General features: G+C 41.2%; 2 protein-coding genes across 4 annotated transcripts; one reads left to right on the top strand and one right to left on the bottom strand.

Moving 5' to 3' along the window:
* Nucleotides 1-194: 194 nt before the first annotated feature.
* LOC111247896 (cuticle protein 10.9-like) lies at nucleotides 195-6019 on the bottom strand. 2 transcript variants are annotated; one of them, XM_022799424.2, is made up of 3 exons: nucleotides 5996-6019; nucleotides 913-1072; nucleotides 195-712 (listed from the first exon to the last, which is right to left on the bottom strand). In XM_022799424.2, exons 1-3 carry the CDS (start codon nucleotides 6002-6004, stop codon nucleotides 438-440), a joined length of 444 nt encoding a protein of 147 aa, XP_022655159.1. In that variant the 5' UTR covers nucleotides 6005-6019; the 3' UTR covers nucleotides 195-437. The 2 variants fall into 2 exon arrangements, with proteins under 2 accessions (XP_022655159.1, XP_022655158.1); XM_022799423.2 differs by lacking the exon at nucleotides 5996-6019 and adding an exon at nucleotides 1673-1823.
* A 4533-nt stretch (nucleotides 6020-10552) lies between these two features.
* LOC111247894 (cuticle protein 16.8-like) lies at nucleotides 10553-12781 on the top strand. 2 transcript variants are annotated; one of them, XM_022799421.2, is made up of 5 exons: nucleotides 10553-10709; nucleotides 11135-11239; nucleotides 11618-11689; nucleotides 11991-12209; nucleotides 12421-12781. In XM_022799421.2, the coding sequence occupies exons 1-5, from the start codon at nucleotides 10701-10703 to the stop codon at nucleotides 12583-12585; spliced, it is 570 nt and encodes a 189-aa protein (XP_022655156.1). In that variant the 5' UTR covers nucleotides 10553-10700; the 3' UTR covers nucleotides 12586-12781. The 2 variants fall into 2 exon arrangements, with proteins under 2 accessions (XP_022655156.1, XP_022655157.1); XM_022799422.2 differs by having other exon boundaries at nucleotides 10555-10709; nucleotides 12424-12781.
* The last annotated feature ends 1248 nt before the right edge of the window (nucleotides 12782-14029 follow it).

Below are 14029 nucleotides of genomic sequence, written 5' to 3'. Positions count from 1 at the left end.
GTCAAACGTCGCCTGTAGGTCATCGACAGCGTGCGGAAGTGATCAGCTTTTAGAAATGAAGGAAGCCGTCACCGTATCCGAACGATTAACTCCTATTGAAACTAAGGTCGTTTATGTGCAATTTTTGTCCCAATAGCCAAATATAGCACCCTACCAACGCATATATATATACTGTTTAAAAGAAAACGCACTCATTTGAAATCGGCGATAATTTAATCTGATAAGCATCCACAGTAAATGTGACTTAGGTAAGACAAAGTCATTTATCGAGTCTTGGTTCTTCGTCATGATAAACCGCCGGGATCATCCAACACGTTGATTTAAGACCTCTACATTCTTTAAGCGAAGTGTGACAGCTGACGGATATATTAAACCGACGTGTTTCCCATTAACGCTAACTGTGTGCTGTGTACTATTGGAACATGGCCATTGACTGTTCACGAGGCCGCTGCGGCGGCGGCCGAAGCGGCTCCGGCGGCGCGAGCCTGAACTGGCCGGAGACCCTGGCCAATAGACTCAGGGAAAGGTCCACCATAAGCCTGAATAGCAGCGTCGGGGCCAGAGGGCGCCGACGAGACGTAGACAGCATCGCCGGGGTTCTTGGACTCTGTTCCGAGTTCGTTGGTCTGAATTTCCGGGTGGAAGCCGCTCTCATCGGCCGTGTAGGTTACATGTCGTTCACGGCCATCAGCGAGTTTTAAAAAATAGTTGCCTGTACAGAAGTTTACATTATAATCAGTGATAAAAAACAACAGTTCGTAAGGTTTGGTGGGAGATATTCGCAATGAAGATAATTTGGCAAACGGTTTGACTGATTCTGCTTTAAACTAGTGCATCAATGTACGGAAATCATGCACTCTCTCACGAAAAATGGCTTTCTGTGGCCGATTTCAAAATCGTTAGAGAACTAACCCTCAGCGCGAGAGTTTCCGTCAAACTTCTCCGAATGCCCATGAGAACCTTCATCTGACTCGGCAGTGTATGCGTATTCATAAGGGGTAGGTTGCGAGAGATCGCCGTACTGATCGATCTGGGCAGCAGCGACAGCTACGAGAACCGCTATGATGAAAAGCTGAAAATTCCATTCAAACCGAAGTAGCTGTTTACAAAAGGGTCGACAGTGCCCAGGACTGATGACGTTGCTAAACTCGAAAATGTTTTGTGCTCAGAATCGACTAAAGTACAAATGAAAATATATTAAAAAATAGCATGATGGTTTACGAAGTCTGAGAATAATAATATCCTCCATATTCTGCGTTGTGCTTCTTCTCCCACAACACTATAAACGTAAGCTAAGTTTTACATCGACCTAGATAAATGAAAATTTACATTATAACAAAGTTACAAGTTATCAATATTACGTCTATTAGCACTTACTCTCAAAGGGCATAATCAGAACAATTACTAAAAGTATAGATAGTAACGTATAAGGTGAATCTACATGCGCATACGTGAATAGTATCACAGGAGGTTCAGATGCCGAAACTTGTCTACTATAATAAAAGGAGGCTTTAATCATATAACGTTCAAATATGACAAAAGATGGCGACAACACAACTTTCATTTGGACCAATGATCGAAGCTGTAGCGTCGTTCGAGTTAGTTAGACTATGATGGACCATGTTGAAACCAAAGTACAGGTTACTATTTCTATTAAAACACGAGCACACACCTGTTTCATGTTTACGGTTGTCTGTTACATCAGTAAACCGTCTCTGGGCGCCTTTTATACGGAGTAACCCCCAACTGGCGATCAATCGACAGCGATGCCCCTCAGCTCAACTCACCATAATCAACCCGATCAGCTATCCGTCGGTGATAACTTTCTGGAAAATGTCCAAAAGAACCAGCGCAGCTACAGTCGCCGCCAATAGTATCAGCAAATTCATAATAACAGACAGCAAAACCTTGATATGCGGATTACGATTTACTGTTAGACGTGCGTGCCGTTCGCCCGCCTGGGGCCGGTAGGATCATCTTTGCCTTTACCTCTTGACTTTGACGCTGTCGACAGACGCTCTACCAGTCCGACAGCCAATCGATACCCTTGCATCTCTTCCCATCTCTGGCTCACTCGAGGCGCCAAATAAATATCCGCCGAACTACCGATCAGACGTACCGATGTTTCGTATTAAACTACACATTATGCCCCAACGGGGGGTAATTACGGCAGAACCAATCATGTTACCAATTCAAAACAGCAACTACGGAGCCTTCTCGCGCTCAAGACACTGCAACAACGCCAACAATGGTGCATCTGTAGACGCAAGTGCAACGTTGCTTAAATGGAGATAAAGTGGTAGGGGGTAGTAGCGGTGGGGGAACGTTCTGCTTCTGTGTCTGTTGAAAAGCTGCTTTATATGTTAAACCCAGGTCATACATACACATACGCGACTTTGAAGACAGGTGAGCAATTGTTATGAGCTGCTATAGTACCGAGTAAATTTGGCTTACTTTGCATTTGTGACTGTTGTCTATATTGGTTCTACTGGGCCGTTCGCGTACGTGACGCCCGCAGGCGACTTTGCCGTCTATTTATTCGCATTGCAAAGTCGATCACAAAGCTGCCTGCCCTGGCTTCGGTGGTCCCAAGGGTGTATCTGTATATTTGGTAGCATTGGAAATTTGTGTACCACCATGCTAACTTCAGCGGGAAAATAACAAATGACTGGTGTCAATTTCGTTTAAACCCATTCTAACGCAGGCTTAGCTTTGGAAAGTAGAATAATTACGAATGGGATGGGCCCGTACGTTTGGGAATCATTGCTACGTTCGGTAATCGAAAATGGCACTTTTACCGTTTCGCCTTATATACCCAGACTACACAATGTATGTAATATGTATAGTCAGTTGTTAGCTGTCTGTTAGTTTGTCCAGGCACATGAGTTCCTGTAGAAGAAACATGGAATCATGCCATCGGTCTAATGGGATCGTCGTATATATGCGTATTGCATACTGATGCGTCTAAATTACGTTTCGCGTACCTAATAAATAAATAACGGAAATAATAAGCGCGTAGCGGCGAACTCCGGCTAACAGTGCCTATCTGATCACAGGGTTCTCACGAAAAAAGAAGTATCCATTATTACATAGGAGAAATATCGTTCACGGGCACTGAATATGCCATATACGATTAAATATTCATTCATCTGAAAATTTACTACACAGATGAGTGTGCCAACACAAATAGCAGACAGCGTGCATCTTGTTTTAGAGATATTATTTTGTAGTTTTTTTTTGTTTTTTTTTTTCACTGAAAATCGTCGTCTTATCTTGAAATTACTAGAGCATTATACTGAGATACGCAGAAATACACGATATTTTATTATAACTCATTTTCTACTTAGTATTAGTTAATCAGCTAGTTAGTTACTTCGTTAGTATTCGTATTGTTTTCGTTTTCTCATACTTTGAGCTGCAAGGATTTACCAAGAGCCTTCACTGGGCATTTCGAAGCTGAGTGCTGACACTAGACGATGATGCTCGAAAATTTTCCTATTTGCTGTGTTAGTAGGCGTCCGTTCTGGCCAGCCAACGTTCCTATTAATGGATGGCGGCATCCGGTCCAATGGGTCCAGGACGGATGACCTTACACTTAACTTTTGAAAGTGATCATCATTATCCGGATAGTTCCAAGTTAATTAGCACCAACGTACGCTAATAGAAAGCCGCTATGTTTCTGAAAACTTGGGACATGCTTGACATTCTCAGTATTCAAATGTCTGTCTGTCTTACATGCATCTTGAACGATCAGTGTTTACATTTCTATCGACCTTTCCTATTGTGCAGCTCGTCACAAGCCGCTAACTTGCGAGTTCACGCTTTTATCGAAGTCAATGAATGAAGCCTAAACGATTATTGCCTAAAGTTCAATTCGGGGTGAATCGAAAGCACCGGCTAATTAAATAAAGTCATATTTGAATAGAAAATTGAATACAACCCGTATACCTGGTGCTGTACAAAGTAATTTACTTGTACAATCGAAAAAGCGCCCAAATAGGCATTTATTACCGTCTATCTAAACGTGTTACCTTGATGAAACGTAACGTTATTCGTGATGCGATACACGACAACTATCGTCGGTAAGTCAACTTAACGGTTGATATCTTAATTTTGTGATGAAGGCTTAGCTTCGGTAGTCGACCCGGAATGATTGGCCGGATCAATATCTAGCATAAGGCTTCATATGCACACCATGTGATAATGGGCGTAACCCACTGGCGAAAAGTTTACGTTCGAGTACTATTGAGATATACCTGAATCGGGTACGGTAAAACAATAGATACAGTGTGAAATTCTAACCTGAAAAATGTCCCATCAAGACTTTCAACTCAGTAGTTAGATCGTTGGTACCTACTTCGGTAGGGAATCCACGCTCATCAACAATGCGCTCAAAATCGCCTGCCGATCTCAATAACTAATTTTCTGAAAAAAATATTGATCTTATAAATCATCAACTAATTATTATTATAAACACTACTAGCTCGATGGGATTTTTATCCACAATTGCAAAACACATGAGAAAATGGCGACCCGGGTTCATTAGTTACGGGTAACTATCCGATCAGTTTTAATTATACTCACTGGACAGTATGAAATCAAACATTCGCACAGAAAACGTAATAAAACGATCTCGATTAGACCTTCTTGGATATCACTAGGCTGGTATCAGAATGATTCCGGAACGATATGTAAAAACGATCTTGTAAAGAAATGGTACGAGACGTTATCGTGTCTGATTTCCAAATTAATTTTGTAACAATATGAAAATAAACTTATCTAATCTTTACGAGTGTATCTATAGCAAATCTGAGATAAAAGCACGATCACGCACGCCTTCGATGCGAGATGTCCGTGAGAACTCTCTGTAGAGCCCCTGACTTCGCTATTGATAGCACACTGCTTCAATGGAAAAACAACCAGAAACAGCACGATTCTTTACGCTTTTTATCCTACAAGCACAATTTTACGTATCACTTTTTTTGTCGGATGATTAAAAGTCAGAATAGGTAACACACTGAGCGCACAATGCAAGCGCCGATAGGCAGAAAGGTATCCCATAGCTAAAATGCGCGAGTGTAGATTGTATAAGAGACGTGTAATTTTTAAGCTGATCACAGATATGTCTCAGCTTAAAATATAAGATCTCAGTCAAATTCATTCGATACTTACAATATAGTGTCTTTTTATATGAAATCATTGAGATCCTAAAACTATTTGACCGCTAGACATGCAACCATAACTAGGCCCAAATTATCGCAAGATTTGAACAAGCAAGCGTAAATGCTGCGAAAGCTACGCAGTCGAACGTTATAAGGCAGAATCGATTTTCATAACTACTTCTATTCACTTAAATACAATTTATTTATGCCTGATCCAGTTGTTGTTAGTAGTTTGCCTATGATAAAAAAAAAATACGAAAACAATCTGAGAGAATCTGGAAAAAAAAAAATCAAATCTTGCATTGTCTGACTGACGGACGGACGGACGGACGGACGACGTACTACCGAAATCCCGTTAGCGACGACAGCTTTCCACTGGCAAGAAATCTCTAACATATTGACAATTATGGCCACTTAGTTTCCGCCATAATAGCAACGAAGCACTTGTGACGATTGTCCTTCGGTTACAGTTTTCTACTATGAAAAGTAAGTTCCGTTAATAAGCGTCCAGGCCGATTTAGTGGATGGCCTTTACATATAAAAGCATCACGAGCTCAGCAGCTTACAACAGTACTCAAGAGTCTGGTTAGCCAACCATCGGCCTTGCTGTTACGTCATGTTGTACGATCGCGTAAGGTTAAATTTTCAACGCTACCTATTGCGCGATTATCCTGATAAGTAAAGGCGCTCTGTGTTACCTGTTTTCCTAATTGAACACCATATAGAAAACAGTTAAATACCATACGGATTTTCTAATCATCCCATCGACAGATACGAATTTAGACGAGCAAATCTGAGAGTACAGATAGGGTGGGTGACACAAATGGACTTACTTTCGTCATGGCTGAAGATTGCTGAAAGCAACAGAAAATCCTACCACTTCAGGATTTCATTGAGTCAACCATTTCCTTCGACGCTTATATATAGGCAGCTCCGACAAACGATCGCGTCTCTTATCAACGAAAAGAATCTTCCTTCTGTGTGTGGGTCCTTGTTTTCTAATGCGGCGCGTCCTGAAACAAAACAAGGACGGGCTCACCATCTATTTTTCTCGGAATTGGCGGCCGGATGAAGAAACGAGAGGCTGTACAATGCACAATTCAAATGTAGGTGTTCGGAGTTCTATTCGAGTGGTACGTCTATTTTATCCCTCAACGGAATAGCTGCTGATTCGGAAAAACTTAATTAGTGGTATTAGCCAATGTCGCAGTCATGGATGAAGGGGCCTTCTACGACAGAGGAACTCAGAGAACGGCTAACATAATACCTTCTTCAAGTACTTCTCGTCTTTGCAAGAGGTCTTCGTCACATCTTTAATTTAGCATGGTAGATTGAAGACTAATAATATCCATACTATGGTAGGTATTGAAGCAGTGGTTATCCAACAAATAAAGGCTGGACGCATCTGTTCGTTATGGAGCAAAAGCATTAAGTGATCATGTTAGTGTTACACATTGTGATTTTTAAAGCTGCTTTTTGAAAGACTCTAATAATTTAAATCGCCCAAACCGGATTACGACTATCGCTTCATTTATTTATTTATTATTATTATGGTTAGGGGCGTTAGGCGTTCAGTAGGAAAGAATACTTCGCAAAACGTTTTCTCCCCTTTTGCGGTTTCAACATACATCTTTTCGAATTTCACGACCGGTTCTGTCATTATGCACCCCTTGGCACGGCTGGCAATACGCAGTGTATCCATTCATGCCTAAATCACAGAGTAGGCAAAGTTCCCACAGAAGCGACATCGTCGCTTGGCAACCAGGTTACACACCCTGAACATTGGACAAATCAACCTGAGACATGGCGTAAATATATTGTTATATTACGTGAACAGTACATTACAGTATTACTATATATTATTCCATCTTACTTGATGAGAACCCGGTACCAACATGTTTTTAAAAAAACAGCTTGAACAAAGAAAATCATTCGGCTTTAACGATCTATTTTTGTTACATGTTCTTCATAGCATCCATCGCCAATGCTTACGTGTGTAGCGTGTCGGCCTTCCGACGATCTTCCAGTTCTCGTTTGATACAGAAGGCCGGTACGATGTCACCTATTGGTACAAATTGATGCCTATTATCTTGCCGCCATTATTATGGCAATCCGTTCATTGTCTATAAATTTTCAGCCTAGCAGTGTTTTCAGTTTCTCCTATCCTATTGTTATCATCTTCATTGTCCTGCGATTCACTTTGATGGCCCTTTCTCACGTCATATAAAGCAGGGATATATAGTACAGCTAGACGCATGTTATGTCCTAATATTTTATTGGACATACTTTGGCGTGAACCCATATGTGCCATGCGCAATGTCGGAACTTCATTTGTATTCGGTAAATATAGCAAATATTACATATTTCATGTTCAATCTAAAGCTGATACGCATCGCTTGCTTCATGGAGAGATATCCTAGGTCGTGTTGCACAGATTTTCTATGCGTTTTGATAACAGTATAGGACTTTGAAGTGTCATGTAGGCTCTTGGCAAGTTTCTCAGGTCTAAAGTAACTCGTTAGTTTGGGTACACACGGCTAAATTCGATCGACCTAAGTTTAGCATAGCAGGTCTGATAGACGTGCGAAACGACCTGCAGATCATTATGGGAGCTGTTATACGGGAAGGTAACTATAGTTATTACGCCACAACCTGGGCTAAAGGTGTTCCTATCAATGAACCAGTGTTATTTTTGTGACACGATAAACAGCTACTGTTCAAATAACCCCACCCTACTTTTTTTTTAGCGGTCTGACTTCACGGCTAAATGCGACAGCATCCTGCCAGAATATGACACGAATTAAATGTCGAAATCAACATGTCAGAAGAGACAAAGGTGCGGATTCAGCATTTTGTCAAAAAAGAAGTAAGAGTAGCTAAGCAGACCGCGCAGATGGTTCCACTCTTATAGGGCTCAATAAAAATTAGAAATATATCAGTATCGTGTTTAAATAGGCCCGGCTGCAAAGTAGGTATAGTGATGAACTTGTGACTACGTGGTACCTTGTTCGGTCAGTTGTGGACCAAGTATTGCTCGGAACCTTAGCACTGGATCGTAGCTCTGCTGCATTCAGCCGGCACGAATATTTTTCTAACGTTATATCGCATATATGTTGCGACTCCATTCTACGGTCAATGTCGGATAAATACTGGTTTGATCGAAGGGTTTCGTCCCTCTCAGCAAAAACAAGGAGTAATAGTTTTCTCTTCATTCTTTTACCAGTTGTTTTCTTCTACCGGATTTCCAATATTTGTCCAGAAGAAAATGGAGGCCGTATTACTTAATAATGCCCATACGTAAGCGAGGTTTTAGTAAACTAGTTTAATATATTACTGACTAGACTTCACCGCGCACTTATCTGTTCCGTATTACAACGGCACGTGACGATTTTGAAGCCCTTGCCAAATGATAGATTCCTTGTTTGTATTCTCGACACCAAGTTAACAAATAGGTACATACGTGTGACGTCTCTACAGGTGACGACAAGTCGGATGATAGAATACGCAGAAGTTTGTGCATCAAGTTTCCCAATTAATCTGCATCTTCGCTAATTTTATGAGAAAGACATCTTTTGGTCTGAAAATATATTCGATGTTTAACGGCGATGGCGGCGCTGGCTTGTACATGCCGATTTGCCCCTAGTACGAGGCATCCAGCAGGTCTGTACAATGGCAGCGTTAGCTGAAGCTGTGTTCAGTGCTCCGCGATTATTTCGAATTTAACGTCTACAGCTGGCGTCTTACGCAAAATGAGGGTCAACAACAGGGTGACTTTATCGAGTTGGTTTCGTAAATTCGCTTTGATTTATTACCCCTACTCTAGTTATCGACGATCCGCCATCCAAAGAAATCTTTGTTGCACCTCCCAGCTGTTTGTACCTTACGCTAACATAATACAATATGGTAGTGCCTTGAAAACTTCATCTTGCCAAATATAGCGAGTACTTCTCAGATAAACTCCAGGAGTGTTTGGTACGTGCGTACCTTAGGACAAAACACAGATGGGTTGATGGGATCGCTAGCGACATGGTCTTACAGCACCTGTTAACGAGATGCTGGCTAGTCGCGCGGCGGCACACGCAACATATTTTGTACGACAAATATATTCCAATATTATTTCATTAATGGTATTTAATTAATGTATTGCTAACTTACTAACCGGCCGACGCCCTCGACGATTTTGCTTTTATTCATTTCTGAATGAAGATGTTTGTTAAAAACAAAATCTAGTGCTTCCTTTGCTTAGTCATTGTTTCCATAGTGATTTAAAAGCAACCGTTCGAAAGCGTCTGGATAAAGCCTTTACTCAGGAACGCCTTTCATGTTCCTTTCACATATAAGGATTTTGCTATAATTTCTAATACTGATATTCACAGCAGTAAAATCATTAGCACTTAGCGGGTTGAGGAAAATCCTATTAGCACATCCACGGAAGCAGGCCTTTAATGGGAGTTCAAGCCACTGTATCAAGCCGACAAGTGAAGGGGTGCAAATATCTAGGTTAGACTGCTCAAGGTAAAGCTGATCCACGTTACCCTTGTGGAAGCTCTCGTAAAAACGATTATGTACATTAGGGTATAATTTTGATCTTCTGTCTGTTGATAAGGCCAAGGAAACGAACCCATCTCTGAGGACCAGCTGCGCGAGTGAGCGTCTATTGATCGCTCGAACAAATTTGAAGCACGGAGCAAGAAAATGTCTAAAGCGACCTATTTACCAGAAACACATGGTTCTCCCTTGCCTTGACAAACGTTGTAACTTATACACTGAGCCTGTATATATTCGGCTGGTCGTGGACATAACGAATGAGATAGTTAATCCAGTTGGTTCGAGCTTGACGCATGCAACAAGTTCAAGCCGACCTTTTTTTCACGACGGATAGTTCTCCACATTTTATTGGACATACGATAAGTTGAGCAGATGCTTACCGCCATATTTTGTAATCCTCTAAACTGTGTGGCGTAATTGTTACAAGTTGTTGTTGTTTTTCTACAGCACAGAATTTGACACGATCGAGCACCCCGTTTACGGGTGCACGAGCGAGCGAGTTATATGCTTTAGGCAGTACGAATAGTTCGTTGGATTTCGCAATATTGTCGTCCCTTAACATTGAAACCGTCGAGCAGAACGTCAACGAAGCAAAACAAATCGTTACCAGTAGTTAAAGTGGTAGTTGTATCGTGATGATAGTAACAAGATGCGGGCATTATCTATTTTCTATTTCTGCTATATTATCAAATACGATTGTTTCCTTTCTGAAAGAATTAAGACTGTCGGTGCTACGAAGTCGATTCGTATTACGTAGTTGTCGACCGATGAGTTTGTTAATAGGGACGAAAAGGTTTGCCAACGAAAATAGAAGAAGCACGCAGGCTTTCGGGTCGAGGAGGACGGATACTAAGATGAGTAAGGGGGCTGGCTTTAACATAGGCTTTATCTCATCATTATCGGCAGCTCTGGCGGAGTCGAGAGCGATAAAAAGCGCCCACCGGACGCATTGAAACATCATTGACAGATTACATTTCCGCCGGCAGAATTATGTTCAAGGTTCGTTACTCTATTTTTTAAGATACAAACACCTTTTTTTTGAGTTCTAAATTTTAATAGATGCTTTTCCAAGGCTAACAATCGAAGTATTTTCGACAGCTTAATTTTACTTACCATGTTTCTAAGTTGTTATGCGAAACAATGGCGCTACACGAACGGAACATGTGCTACGCCATCTTGAGTGAATATTTAACTTATGCAACAGAAAATGTGAAGTTTTTTTTTATCGTCAAGAGCCTGGCAATGGGTTCCGTTGATAGACAGAAATTCATTTAGTCAATAAAAAATTATGATTAGAACCGAATGTCACTCTTTGTCTTATGTGCAGCTACGTATGCACGCGTGTATAGGCATACGTTGATGAAGACATAACCTAGTAACGGTTCATAATTAAGCAAATCCCAATTGTTTTGGAATACTTTCAGTCGATCTATTTACCGGTGATAGTTAGCGGTGGCGTTCTCCTTCTGTTTAACGCTGTCAAAGCTCAACAAATTTCCGTTCGGCCTAGTAATGTTCAGCTGCAGCAGGTAAGTAACTTAAACGTGCAGGCGTGTCTTCTACCCTTATTATAAACGACAGACTTTCATGATTTGTCTGGTATTTTGGTAAAGTGCACGTCAAGACCACAGTACAATATTCACAGAGCAGAGCTAAGTCAAACGGAGTCCGTATATACAGGGTGATGGCAAGCAGGAACGCAAAAATTGTATTCTGAGTTTTTTTTTTTTTAAATTAGAGGTTTATGTGGACCTTGTGGCTGAGCCAATGAAGAAGCAATGTGCCGTCGAACCGAACGTTAATTTGTTTTATCTAAATCGGAGGAAATGTCTCGATTAGGCTTTAAATTTAACTTTCTATGAGAAAAAACAAAAAGATGAATGTATTTTTTTTCTTTGGATCGACAGATTCAATACCCACCTATACCGTTTGAATACGCTTACACTTCAGATGACCCCGAAGGATCACACAGTGCTCAGGTAAAGAAATCGGTGCATGACACACTATCAGGAAGCTGAAAAATACATTTCGCTCTTCAACACGTGCTTGATTCCTTATCCTACTGGTTAATTTTTTTCTGTCTATGGGCAATGGACATCAGGGCTGCCGATCGCTATATAACCAAAAGCACCCAAAATTTACGCGTGTTTCAATATTTGGACAATTCCATTTTATTGAAACGCCCAAGTCGTGTACATTAGTAAACCCTATTCTTAATTATGTATCTGCTTGATTCTTCTAATTCGAACGAACGCTGGTTTGTCGCACTAATTTACGTAGTCCAGCGGCGACGGAAACGGACGGATGACCGGCTCGTATAGCATCTCGTTGGCGGATGGTCGGACACGTACCGTTAACTACGTAGCCGACGAAAATGGCTATCGCGCCGAGGTGACCACAAACGAACTCGGTACTGAATCGAAAAATCCCGCAGACGTCGTGTTCACCTCGTCCGCTATTACGGGTCATGAAGCTGCCATTTTATATGGGCCAAAAAGAGTAAGCATGAGTTCAGTTACGGCAATGCAAACTTAGGGAGAAACTGGAAAAAAAAAACTTCCTTTTGCTACGCGTTACAACACGGCAAAATAAGCAATGTCAACGAAGTCCATTGACCAATATGATTTCTTCTCTGATACGAGTACTCCTTTATTTTTGTCGATTTCGTTCGTATGCTGTTGTCCTTAACACTTTTTATCGTCTGTCTTAGCAGGAGCTCGATACCCAACAACGTATTTCCACCATAGCCACAGCTCCCATTACTGGTACATTGTCACGACCAGCCGTTTCTCGACCTCTACAGCAGGGGGGTCTGTCGTTCCAGGGTGGGGTGAATGTTCCAACCTACGGCACATTTGCGGGTGTGCCCCAATAGGTGGCCTCCCGTTATCTCGAGTGATTAGGCTTTCTCGGGTCCGGTCACACCAATTCGTCTGTCTAACTGCTACTGATTAATGCAATCTGCACGACAAAAAAGCTTGCTATTTGGCGGAAATTAAATACTTACCTCTAAACCAAGTGAAATTAATAACTAAATGAAATTAATAAATAAATTACAACATTTCTCCTAATCTGGTATCATGTATTTGTAGATAAAGAAACGTCAGTGTCTTTTACCTGTTCGCCTCTTTTAAAGGAATACGCTCGATTAATTCTATTATTACTTCCTGTTATTGCTAAAGAATAGAGGCTGACACGAGTTAAAAGTGGATCGCAAAAACGTTAGACGTACCGATGACAATTCAATGTACCCAATCAAAAACAAAATGCGAATGTGAGCTAGTAGGCCTCACGAGGCCTTGTTGACCGCGAAGCCCACTATGTATACGTATTTCGTCAATAATGACAAAGTTTTAGCCTTCACGAAGCCAATATCTCACATATAGTAGCGGTACATATCATGGCCGTGGCCTTTTATAATTTCAGCTCTGCGTGGAAGGCCATCATACAACACTTTCGCGAAGTAATAAGATGCTGGGTTGAGCATCTTGCGCCATTTTATTTTTGAAGGAAAAACGTCATTTGTTAACGATGGATCTGTTGCACACATTCGAAAGCTCATGGCTGCGACTAGAAATATTTGTTACCAAATAACCTCGCAAATGATGAGGGGCGGTCTGTGATAATAACGCATCTTCGCACATGATTTTACATGGTACATGAACGGCCTTTGATTGACCGCGTGAAAATGTACTGTTGTATGAAATGTATGCAAATGTTAAAGATGCGATTAAAAAAAAAAAAATGAAAATACGGAATTGCTCAAAGTAAGTAGAGAGTCGATCAGGAACGCTACGGAAGGGATCCCTGTGCTTATGACTGAATTGTATCTGATATAGAAGGGTTGGATGAGGACTAACGTGTGTTCACTAACAGCTGGATCTGGTTGACTGGCGACGCTTCTTACGGCAGTGGCTTGATCTTGCAGTTTTAAAAGGGATCATTGATTTGAACGGATTTTCCAGAAAACGTGTCGTTGTCGTCGTCGTAAATTGCAGAGCGCCAGAACAACAGACCACCTGTTTGTTCAAACAAGCCATACATGTCTATATGCATTTTATAGTTAGAAATCATCCGGTACATTTTATCCCGAGTAGAATATACTACTTTAAAAATAAATTATTTACATTGAAGCATAGCTTTAATTACTAATCGGAAGCATTTGAAGTTGACTGTGAACGCGGTTCACTAAAATTTGTGTCACAGATGTATTCGTTGATGCCATGCCGGTGGGTTATTATTACTATTATATACAAACACTGCTCATTTTCTGGTTGACGCTAGTACCATATGCCAGTATAAATCCCCTAAGCGCTTCG

The sequence above is a fragment of the Varroa destructor genome, unplaced genomic scaffold, assembly GCF_002443255.2.
Source record: "Varroa destructor unplaced genomic scaffold, Vdes_3.0 BEIS01000003.1, whole genome shotgun sequence".
Lineage (NCBI taxonomy): Eukaryota > Metazoa > Arthropoda > Arachnida > Mesostigmata > Varroidae > Varroa > Varroa destructor.
This window is presented reverse-complemented; position numbering and strand designations above follow the sequence as displayed.